This window comes from Sinocyclocheilus rhinocerous, unplaced genomic scaffold (genome assembly GCF_001515625.1).
Source record: "Sinocyclocheilus rhinocerous isolate Xijiao unplaced genomic scaffold, SAMN03320098_v1.1 scaffold241, whole genome shotgun sequence".
NCBI classification, from domain to species: domain Eukaryota; kingdom Metazoa; phylum Chordata; class Actinopteri; order Cypriniformes; family Cyprinidae; genus Sinocyclocheilus; species Sinocyclocheilus rhinocerous.
In genome coordinates this window covers 2,224,554-2,236,417 of record NW_015659312.1, presented here as the reverse complement: position 1 = coordinate 2,236,417, position 11,864 = coordinate 2,224,554, and the positions used below count along the sequence as shown (strand labels likewise).

Sequence of the window (11,864 nt, the reverse complement as noted above, 5' to 3'; positions counted from 1 at the left end):
ATTGTGATTAAAGATAAAAGGTTTAATCGCACGAAAACATCATGGAGTAATATGACATTGATATTCAAACTTTTTTATCACCCATCACCCCACAATTTGGACAAATAACTGCTTAAATGAAGATTAAAACACGATTTGAGACACAATGACCTTTATTGTAAGTTCACACTTTACAGATGTTTTATGCTGCAATTGGTATTACATTATTCACACATACAGCATAAAAGGTAAAAAAGGAAAAATAAAGTCACATTCATAAGTTTTGCTGTAATACATTTTTACATAATGGTCAATACATATTCTCCATGTATCTCAGTATGACCTTGTACTTTAACATACGTAAAATAGGTTGACATTATTATTCCGGCACAGCTATTTTGATACAGTGTGATAACACTGGCTCACTCCTATATACAGTAGTCACTGCAAGCCCTAGATATACGTTAGATCAAACACATTCACCTGTGTGTGTTCTGGAAATAACTATTAGCATTGGAAGAAGAGTTATTGCTAATTAACACCCATGCTATAAATAGACTTTTGTAGGCAAAAGAAAAAAGACCTGTGATCACAGCAGCGTGTATGTGTGATTCACTCACTTTATATCAAGCATCTGTTTCAGCGTATCTTTATGTGTATCTCACTGAATGTAAATGTGTCTGTGTGTAGCTCAGGCAGGCAGCTCCAAAGCACCTTCTTCCTCTCCATCTCCTCGGTTTGCACGAATCTCCATGAGTGTACGGGCAAATTTGCTCCAGTCGTCTGTATGTGGCACGGCCAACTGCTAAAATAGAGATACAACCAACTTCTGCATCACATCTTAACGGTAGAACACAATTAGTGACTTGAAATTTGCAGTGTTTCATCTGTCTGAGTATTTGACTATGATTGCAAATATTTATAATTCATCCGAATATTAGAGAATGATACACGTGTTCATGTACTCATAATGTAGGTGTTATTACCTCTCCCACATCATAGATCCAAACACAACCCTCTGAATCACCCACGGCCACCTCTCTGCCCCCTGATGCCCATCTGACCCGGTTCAGGGCACACCCTCCCTCCACTGTCACACTTGCTGACGGCACCTGGTACACACAAGAAACTTGTTTTGGGAGGGAAAATATAAATGTAATAACATTGTGTGACAACACAATTTAGCTGCAATCTAATTTAGATCAAGCAAACAAATATCAAGTAAAGACAATTTGCATGCAAATAAGATGGGGTAAGATGCCTTTCTCACACACTACCTTATTTTTTTTTCAATGACTATAGATGTCACTAAATCGCATCTCAGCACATTTATTCAGTGGTTATGTGGTTATGCTCATTTAGCTAATTTTGACTTGTCATGTGAACATAAAAATGTATTAGATTCATTCCAGCTGAACAGTTTTAAGTTAATAATTTTTTTATTGGATAATAGTGATCTATGAATTAATTTCATGTTGGATATTACAAGTTTTAGTGTAATTTGATAACAGAGGATTTGTGGAAATAGTAATTAATTTAAATTTGTACGGTAACAATTTTTTGTGACATGTTTTGTTGGTGTTTTATTATTTAATTAAATCATTATCGTAATTCATGGAGTTATTGTTTAGTCATTCCATGAATTAGATGTACAATTCAAACATCTTTTGAATGGATCATTTAATCTGAATTCATAGTTTATTGCTATTATGACATCCTTTTAATTACAAAATGGCCTGTGTATAATGCATAGAATTATATAGTGTAATTCAAACGTATCACTCTGACTGAAATTCCGTTATTTGATTTGTCATAATTCGATTAGATTATCAATTGTATCGAATCACATTGCATTTACAATACTGTTTAAAAGTCAGTATATATATATACAGTATATATATTACACTGGAATAATGGTTGATAATTCAGCTTTACCATTGCAGGAATAAATTACATAAAAATGTAAAACTTTTTTTTTTTATTAGAATTATATTTCATAGCATTACTGTTTTTACTGCATTTTTGATCAATTAAATAGCCTTGCTGAGCATAAGACGTCTTTTAAAAAGGTAACCTCAAACCTTAGAACGTACATAGTGTGCATAGATGATTTCATTTAATATTTTACATTAATGATATCTTCACAAATAATATCAGATAACAAATTCTGCAAAAATCAGATGACATCTGGGATCAATTTAATCCAGGGGTTTCTTGCCCCAGGTAGGGGGTCCTCTTATCCTAATATTAATTCAAGTATGAAATGAATGTTCTTCTTATATAACGCAGAAGACAGATGACTGAGTAAAGAATGTAATGAGCTGCGGTGCCCCTGACCTCTGTGTAGTTGTTGAGATTCCAGAGGTCCAGACGACCATTGCCATCCACTGTAGCAAAGAGCGCTGGATGCGCTGGAGACCACATGACATCATAAACATAGTCTGCATTGTCTTCAAAGGAATATAGGGGCTTGTTATGCTGTCAGAGAGATGGAATAGTTATATTCATTTAATGCTAAATGATCAAAATACATATCAAGCAACACACAAGTTCCAAAACAACTCTTACTTTGGTTGACCACAGTTTGACTGTCCAGTCAAATGAGGAAGTGGTAAAGAGATGGGAGAAGTCAACTGGACCCACAGCGTTATGGCAGCTGATTCCAGTCACAGGCCCCTGATGGCCGTCAAACATTTCACCAATACCAGCCTTACTGCATGGGACAAGTTAAGCAAGTTCAGGGTAATAGTAAAGTTGTTTTTCATAAAGTGTTTAATATTTAATATTCACAGATATTACTAAAAGAATAGTTGACCCAAATATGAAAATTCTGTCATTGATATGTTCTGTTGCAGGAACCATGACCTTCCATGGCGGGATGCTGTGTAAACGGTGCCCTCCTCACTTCCTACCACATAGTTATTCACATCACTTGCAGGGAAGGCCATACAAGTGACGGCCACCGGTTTTGACTTGTTATAGATCAGCTCCATACTCTCCTGTGAGTAACGACAGACATATAATGTATTGTTTAATATCAGTCAAATCTCAAATGACAATAATTTGATCTGTCTAAATGTGTTATCTGGACACCTGAGGCTGTGAGAGCATGTCCAGACTCCAGGAGCACATCTTGCCATCTGTGGATACTGTGATCAAGTTGTTAGCATTTTGTGTTCCGACCACATTCACACAGTATACAGGATGCTGCAAAAAAATGACAGTTTTGTCATCTATATTCTTTTAAGGGAGACCATGATAAGGATATTTTTCCAAGACAAATAAGGGAGTCTTTAATCAGATTCATCAGATTTGTTTTGCAAAGTCTCTCAGGAATAACTTGAGGTTGAATGCGACTCTTCAGTTTCTGGGTCACTTCAATGACCTGGCAACGTTGGTGTTTTCAGCTCAGATTTTTAACCATTAAACCACCAACACGCTGCATTATATTTTAAAACATTTGATCTATAACTGACAGTCTTACAGTGTGTGCAGTTGCAGACAATGGCGTCCGTTGCACTGGGGTCCTCCTGTGACTTCGATTGTCCCACAGTGCTATCTGTCCTGAGTAAGTGCCTCCGATCACTAGGTTGGGATGAAACTGAGCAAAGCCAACTGACATCACTGAGGACTATAAGGGAAAACCACAAAATGCATTATTGGTCGAATGTACCAGTAATTACTTTTGCCAGTTTTACACTTCCTTTGCTACGGTTAGTGTTTTGGCAAAGATGACGTCAGCTCGCCCTCCATCAAGGTTGATTTGCACAAAGGGAGCATACAGCCAATGAACTGAACAATGAGAGTTCATTTAGAAGTGACATCAGTGCAAAAACACAGAATGACATGTGCATTAGTGACGCACTGTTTGTGAATTTTAATAACAGAAATTCAATTTAGATTCAGGCTTTTTCAGTAAAAGTTGATTACTCACACACATGCTCAATATATAATGAAAAATGTTATTGCAGTATATTGAAATGCTGCTAAAAGGAACAACATTCAGGCATTCAGACTAGTTACTCAATTGTGAGCTATGGGAATTCATACCTGACAGTGGAATATGTACTCGGGGGTCATCTTCTTAAACTTCATATTCCAGACCATCAGAACTCCATCTGGCTCATGAGGTGCATCCTCATTAGTGTTGTACGAGGCCACTAGTAATTCAGGATACTGCAAAAAGAACATGTGACTGAATACAATGTGCTACAAGTCAATATCAGAATGCTCTATGCACTAAAGTCACTCTGGTTCTGTGGGTTGTTTCATTTGTGATTATCACATTTGCATTAAGCATGCTTATATTCAGTGCTGGCTAGATTACTTACAAATTGTAGTCTGTTACTGATTACAAATTACTGTACATGGTGAAAATTGTGGTTAGTAATATGTGTAATTACAGTACACATATTAGATTACATGTTGGATTACAGATTACATTACACATATTAGGCAATGTATTCTGACTCATTGTTTGATGACTTTTTATCTAACACTTTTTCACACTGAATGGAATTACTACGTACCATATTGATATAAAAAACTGGGAGAAAGAAAATATGTTCCATTCTTTTCTATCATCATGAAGTGCATTAAACATTACATCAGGGTTTCCCAAACTGGGGGATGTGAAAGAACTGCAGGGGGTTTGTGAGTCTGTGAAAATGTAATAATTATTATGAAATCATAAAAATGTCAAATTAAAATGAATAAATAATTCCACAAAATTGGAAGACTTTCTAAATGTGTATAAGCGGTAAAGAATTTTAGAATAAAAAATTTAAAGGAGAAAAAAAAGAATTAGAGTGAATCAATAAATTATAAATAATTACCTGTCATTGTGTGAGTAATATGTAATCCATAAAAAGCGAGCACTTTAAAATGTAATAGAATTACAATGACTTATTTTTGGAGTCTGATTACATAATCCAGATTACATGTAATCAGTTACTAACCAGCACTGCTTATATTAATGCAATTTACTAATATAGTACCTGTGGTGACCAATCCAGGGAAGTGACGACTCGATGTTTGGACCAATGCTCATCATAGAAATGTCGATTAAAAGACAAGTTTGATCCGGCTTGCATGTCCCTGATAACAAAACAAACATTTGCATTCTGGTACAATCATTCAAAGCAACTTACAGTAAGTTTCCGAGGAGTCAGTGCAACTCTTCAGTTTCTGGGTCACCTCATTAAACCTGACTTCAAACCATTAAACCACCATCATCCTACATTTGGTTAAACAAACCTGTCTAGTACCATCTAATGAATAACTTATTTGTAATCATGTGGGGATCTGTGTGTTTGACTGTTACATAAGCCTCTGCTGACCCTTCTTTGTCCTCCATATCTCGCCCACTGTAGTCAAAGAAAATGTCTGTATCCTCAGCCAGCACACGCTCCATTACACGGATACTTCGGTCGAAGAAAAACAGGAAATCCTCTGAATGAGTAGTCTGCTCTTTCTCCTCATTGGTCAGTTCTCTAGGATGAACTAAGACACACATATTCATACAGCTCTGTTACACTTACAATACAAATGTAGCAATTTTTTTTTTTTTTTACTGTGATTCTTCTTGCCTTCTTCGGCCTCCTGAGAGTTCTCCTCCTCCAGCTGCAGTGGCACGGGCTCAGATTTGGTCACTGACAGCTCCTCATCCTCCTCTGTGGAAAATAGTGAGCAGTGAGGCATTTGTTTTGTGGGTAAAGCCACCATATTCAGTTTTATATGTATGGATATCTTAATTATTAAACAGAAATAAAAACAGCTCTTTACCTTCAGGCTGATGAGATGCGACAGGAGTCTGTGTTTCTTTAGAGTATGTCACCAGTTCTTTTGGCATAAAATCAATCTGAACAATTTTTGATGCACCAAGCTTTTGCATCCTGCACCTAAGAAACCAAGCCCAAACTATTTTAATGGTTTGTTTGTGTGTTTTGCCTGGGACCTGTCATCATTGACTTACCCTGAAGTTGTGAGTTTCTTTCTTCTGCTGAACATAAGAGAATATATTTTGAAGAATGTGGGCAACCAAACAGTTTCTGGTCCTCAGTGACCTCAATGAAAAAAAATCTATGGAAGTCAATGGGGACCAAAAACTGTTTGGTTACCTTCATTCTTCAAAAATATCTTTTATGTTCAGCAGAAGAAAGAAACTCTAACAGGTTTGGGATAACTTGAGGGTGAGTAAATGGCAGAATTTTCGTTTTTGGTTTTATTCTACATTTCTCTGTTGAGACTCAATGTTTTGTGTATCATCTTTAAAGGGGTCATATGATGTTGCTAAAAAGAACATTATTTTGTAGTTATGTGGGGGCGTGTTAGAACGAGCCGTTTTAGGTAAGCGTGGCTGACTCTTAACTTTTATAAAGAATATCTCTTTGGATTTGAGACTTTAGTCTTTGCAACTTTACAGATCTTCTTTATGCACCAAGAGCTTGTAACACTCCAAAGAGAAAGGAAAAATTGAAATCTCATCATATGACCCCTTTAATAATGTGAATGAAATTTGAGGTGGCAGTCTCACCCATGAACAGAATCTGCAAGAAGCTGAAGAGCTGAGGGGTCGGTGTCCCACTGTAATGTCCTAGAGAGGTCAGAAAAATACATAATCTGATGGTTAGGAGGGATAAGACTAAGAGCATGCATGATTAGGTCCCGCAGCTTCATCAGCAGTGCATAACCCTCTTTCATGCATGGTTGTATGAGGTAACACACTGCCTCTTAGATGAAATCACATATGGACAGTGGAACCATACTCTAAACCAGCTACAACAGAACCACATCCACTGATGGGTGATGCATCAACAAATGCCAAGACCTAACAATGATAACATTAACAGTTCTCCTTACCGGTATCTGATGTACCCAACAAAAGACGTAGGAAAAAGGAAAAACATTAGACTTAGTCTTAAAGGGATTACAGAAATAAAAAATAAAAAAATAAAAAATAGCTTAAAACTTGCATTAATCGTGTCAGTTTTGACTTAAGAAATAATGCAAAACTTCCCTAAAAGAAATCATATTATCCTTCCAATAATTTTCTCATAAAATATTTAATTCCCCTACATAATGCATAATATAAATTAAACTGCTATCAGTTTCAAAGCTCACATCCTTTAAAACAGGAGTTTTTAATGCCAAAGACCCCTTCTTAAAATATGAAAGCAGCTAAATATACTATATAAAGAGCCATTTATGTTGTGTGAAGAAAAAAAAAACGTATTAATTTAATAAAATACAATACAAATAAAAATTAATTTTATTAAAAATAAATTAAAATATAACCTAGAATTGGTGTATTTTTTCTACTCATTATTAGAATATTGTTAGATGTATAAATCTGAAGAGAAGTTCACAAAATAATTTTTTGTTTAAAAAAAAACTTGTTTAGAGTGTTTGTAGAATTCAGTTTGAAAACTCCTGCATTAAAACACTCCTCCCATATACATTCATATATCACGGAATCTAAAAATATTTCAAAATGGATTAAAGATTATACATACAGTGTACAAACAACAATCACACATGCCGATTTCATACCTTCCCACTGTCCCTCCATCTATGGACTCCTGACTTCCAGTTTCACTGGGTGGGCTCACTGATTGCGAAGAGGGAGACATAGGGGTTGGGACTAAATAATGAAAATAACAGGTATCCCATGTTAAAAGCTGCAGTGGCTGCACTGATGGCCAGCAGTGGCAGACACAGGCAAATCAAAATGAACAGGATGGATTGAAATGGTCAAATCAAAGAGAAAAAAATCCAAAAGGAAAAACAACAGGAGAGATTGTCAAGCGAATTTCACTTCTCTCTATAATGTTAGAATTTTGATATGGTCATTTAATCGTCTCATCTTATCTAATTATGATATTATGACAATTTTACATTAAATACCCCCTTATAAAGCTAACTGAGTTTGAGTCAAGTCTGCTTCAAGTACAGCCACAGTGTAAATGACAGGAGCTCAATAAACTGTATGTTACTGTTACTTCTTATTGACGAGATATTCATTTAGTAAAAAGAGTAGTAATTGTTTTGGGGATGAATCCATGACCCAAAAAATACATCTGAAATAACCTAAAATCTGATCGGATTAACATCTAGCAAAAATTTGAGAGAGGTCACAAGACATTCCCGCAAAGAAGATCCAAAAAAATGTAGGACTCAAATATAGGCCGAAGCGCATGCCCTTTATATATATAACAGCAAAAAATCAGTCTAACATGAACCATACTCTTGTGAAAAAGAAGAGCTTACTTATTTGAATGTGCACTTAAAGTGTACTTTAAATAAAAGTACATTTTAAAAACCTGCACTTGCAGATAATATAATATTTTAAAAAATGCCTGTTAACTGTTTCTTAACACACTTAAAAGGTGCACTTATTATGCTTAAAGTACACTTATTTTGATGTGTTGACTAATGTACCAAAGCACATGTAAAGTACTTGATTATAATTTTAACTGTAGTGTGTTATTCAATATTATATTTCAAGTTAATATATTTTAAATGTACTAAATTGCAAGTTCACCATTGCAAATACATGACATTCAAGTTTCAAAAGAAATGACTGCATGAAGTAGATTTTAGATTACTATAAAAGCTTGTCAGTGCATTCAGCAGTAAACATTAAACATATATTAAAGACACTAGAATTATGAAATTACATATTAAAAAGTACTAAAGTCCTACTAAAGTGGTTCAAAAAGCACTCCACTTAGCTAAAGTTCAGCTATTTGCATTCATTCTAAATTTAAACTATACTATGTTTAATTACAATTAACATGCAATTTAGTGTCCAAAAACTTTACATTGTTTGCAATAACAATTTTAAAACTACTGTATACTTCTTTTTCACAAGGTTATAGGGAAGCCCTGATATAGCACTAAAGACTGCTGAGTGAGATGTAACTTTTTTTTCTTTTGCATTATTAAAACGTTTGATGGTCCCTTTTATCATTTCATTCAAGCTGGTGGCATGCACATTCATAACGATGTATCTCACACATTATGTACATGCACAGACAGCTGTATGTTCTGTATCGCATACCTAAAGGTGGTTCTGGTGAAATTCCAATGCTCTGCAGGAGAGCCTCTGTCTCTCTTCTCCTTCTGTCCAGGTCCGAGTCTTCTGACACATTCTCGGCCCTCTGAAGCATCTCAGACTGCATCACAGGTCAATCATTAAGTGTCACAGAACAAATAGTTGCAGGTGATAAAATGATAAATGTCTATTATATCCAACAAAAACAGCACCTACCTCTTTTTTCTTTCTCTCTTCCTCCCTTCTTTTCTTCTCCTCTCGAATCTGGGCTAAGCGCTGCTTTTTGCGCTCAAGCTCAGCTTTCAGGTCACTTCTATCAGCCATCTTCTGTGTCGCTCAATCTATGCACAGTATGAACAGTTTTAGTTTTAATTTTAGTACTCGTGCATGAATTTTGTCATGTTTCAACATTCATTAACTGTGCTACACAAACTTTTGACAAAGAGAAACATTAGGGGCCATCCAGAGAAAGGTCTGTCATTTTGTAAAGGTCTGTTATGTGTCTACATTATGCATTTGGCTGAAGTTATACATTCAGCTTCATTTTGACGTTTACTGAAAAGATCAGCCTGTGTGGAGGCCCATTAATCTAATAGACACAGAAACAGTGCAAGCCGAAATACTGTCTGAATGAACAATGAATAACATATACACTGAGAAATTTAAGATTTATTTCAAAGCACACTATATGCAACGATACATCTGCAATATATTAACAAATAAGCAAATGAATACAAACTAAAATACATAATGTAATTTAAACCAGTTTTTAAATCTGTGTGGTAAACCTCCTGCACGTAGAAAATTAAAAAAGGGATGATTACATTCAAATACATTGCACACTATCCTTATATTCTGCAATGAGAAATTAAGTGATTGTGGTCTATAAATGCACTACCGACAAGAGAGAAAAACAGAAAACACATAGGCAGGTAAACTAAAAACACAATCCTGTTCATTTACAAAAGGCAGTCGTTGCATTTCAATGAATGAAAGCATCAATGCAGTCCGCAACAAAGCCTGTTGTGAGCTATATGCTATAATGCATTAATTGAACGATACCGTCTTCTTTATTTCGACCCAACCAGGACAAAGTCTGCTGCGCTCTTTCACGTAAATGCTGAAATAAGAGGCTATAAATCTACACATGAGCATCAACAGCTAAATAAAAACACAAAGCATCACCAATTCACTTCAGTCTCATCAGCACCCAAAGCCGGAAGTGCTCAATACCGATACGTCATCAACACCTCCCAGCAACTACCGGCAAGTGTTTCGTCGTCAGAAAGATGATGAATGTTTTAAACCTTAATGAGATGGCTAAATAGAGAACATTTGAATGTGTTTATGGTCATAGATATATAAAATACGTTTATGATGCCCAAAAATGCAGTCTAGTTGGGTTCAGTAAAATAGCGTATATAATATATATATATATCTACAAGGGTTAAATTGGGATTTGTTATGTGGGGGGGCTCTATTGTATAAATTGTATGTATATGTGTGTGTGTGTGTGTGTGTTGTTGTTGTTTTTTGCAAATATGATTTATTCTGAAGCAATATTCTCATCAGTTTTCTCAGCTGTGACATAAGGGATGATTACATTCAAATACATTGCACACTATCCTTATATTCTGCAATGAGAAATTAAGTGATTGTGGTCTATAAATGCACTACCGACAAGAGAGAAAAACAGAAAACACATAGGCAGGTAAACTAAAAACACAATCCTGTTCATTTACAAAAGGCAGTCGTTGCATTTCAATGAATGAAAGCATCAATGCAGTCCGCAACAAAGCCTGTTGTGAGCTATATGCTATAATGCATTAATTGAACGATACCGTCTTCTTTATTTCGACCCAACCAGGACAAAGTCTGCTGCGCTCTTTCACGTAAATGCTGAAATAAGAGGCTATAAATCTACACATGAGCATCAACAGCTAAATAAAAACACAAAGCATCACCAATTCACTTCAGTCTCATCAGCACCCAAAGCCGGAAGTGCTCAATACCGATACGTCATCAACACCTCCCAGCAACTACCGGCAAGTGTTTCGTCGTCAGAAAGATGATGAATGTTTTAAACCTTAATGAGATGGCTAAATAGAGAACATTTGAATGTGTTTATGGTCATAGATATATAAAATACGTTTATGATGCCCAAAAATGCAGTCTAGTTGGGTTCAGTAAAATAGCGTATATAATATATATATATATCTACAAGGGTTAAATTGGGATTTGTTATGTGGGGGGGCTCTATTGTATAAATTGTATGTATATGTGTGTGTGTGTGTGTGTGTTGTTGTTGTTTTTTGCAAATATGATTTATTCTGAAGCAATATTCTCATCAGTTTTCTCAGCTGTGACATATAAATCTGTGTGTTTTTTATATTTTATCCAAGGGCTTTTTTTTTTTTTTTTACCTTTATAGAGGGCATTTTCCCACTAATTTCATTAATACTTTCCTTTCAAATTCTTACATTTGAGCTATACATTTTATTATAATAATGTGATTATCTATACGTTATCAAATTAAATCATTTACACTAAAAAATACAACTGCATTAAATAATATTATGAGATTCTTTTAAATATTTTTGAATATACAAACAAGAAATGATGGTGGAAATTATACTTTTCAACGAAATTAAAACGCCAGTAGGTGCCAGTAGTGAGCATTTAATGAGTGAGTCATTGAGTCGTTCATTCGTTCAAACGGCAAATTCATCAGGGCCCGTATTTACGAAACATCTTAAGGCTAAAAGTAGTTAATAACTCGCCGATTTAGGAGAAAATCTTAAAAATAATGGGCGTGTCAGTCCTAAATTTA

General features: G+C 35.2%; 1 protein-coding gene across 8 annotated transcripts; it reads right to left on the bottom strand.

Annotated features, from left to right (window-relative positions):
- Positions 1-155: 155 nt before the first annotated feature.
- On the bottom strand, positions 156-11,026 carry LOC107723579 (cytoplasmic dynein 1 intermediate chain 1-like). 8 transcript variants are annotated; one of them, XM_016532278.1, is made up of 18 exons: positions 10,999-11,026; positions 9,251-9,375; positions 9,041-9,155; positions 7,531-7,672; positions 6,841-6,846; positions 6,515-6,574; positions 5,764-5,879; positions 5,568-5,651; positions 5,319-5,481; positions 4,977-5,076; positions 4,030-4,155; positions 3,464-3,610; positions 3,073-3,186; positions 2,845-2,978; positions 2,548-2,692; positions 2,317-2,457; positions 966-1,091; positions 156-784 (listed from the first exon to the last, which is right to left on the bottom strand). In XM_016532278.1, the coding sequence occupies exons 2-18, from the start codon at positions 9,356-9,358 to the stop codon at positions 671-673; spliced, it is 1,941 nt and encodes a 646-aa protein (XP_016387764.1). In that variant the 5' UTR covers positions 9,359-9,375; positions 10,999-11,026; the 3' UTR covers positions 156-670. The 8 variants fall into 8 exon arrangements, with proteins under 8 accessions (XP_016387764.1, XP_016387763.1, XP_016387765.1 ...); XM_016532277.1 differs by having other exon boundaries at positions 10,876-11,020; XM_016532279.1 differs by lacking the exon at positions 10,999-11,026 and adding an exon at positions 10,220-10,272.
- Positions 11,027-11,864: the final 838 nt, after the last annotated feature.

Excerpts from the sequence above, each read along its gene's own strand:
- LOC107723579 (XM_016532278.1), bottom strand. The coding sequence starts at position 9,358 with ATGGCTGATAGAAGTGACCTGAAAGCTGAGCTTGAGCGCAAAAAGCAG. Across the intron at positions 5,652-5,763 it reads CGCATCTCATCAGCCTGAAG|AGGAGGATGAGGAGCTGTCA; the intron begins GTAAAGAGCTGT and ends TATTTTCCACAG. Across the intron at positions 2,458-2,547 it reads TCAAACTGTGGTCAACCAAA|CATAACAAGCCCCTATATTC; the intron begins GTAAGAGTTGTT and ends TCTCTCTGACAG.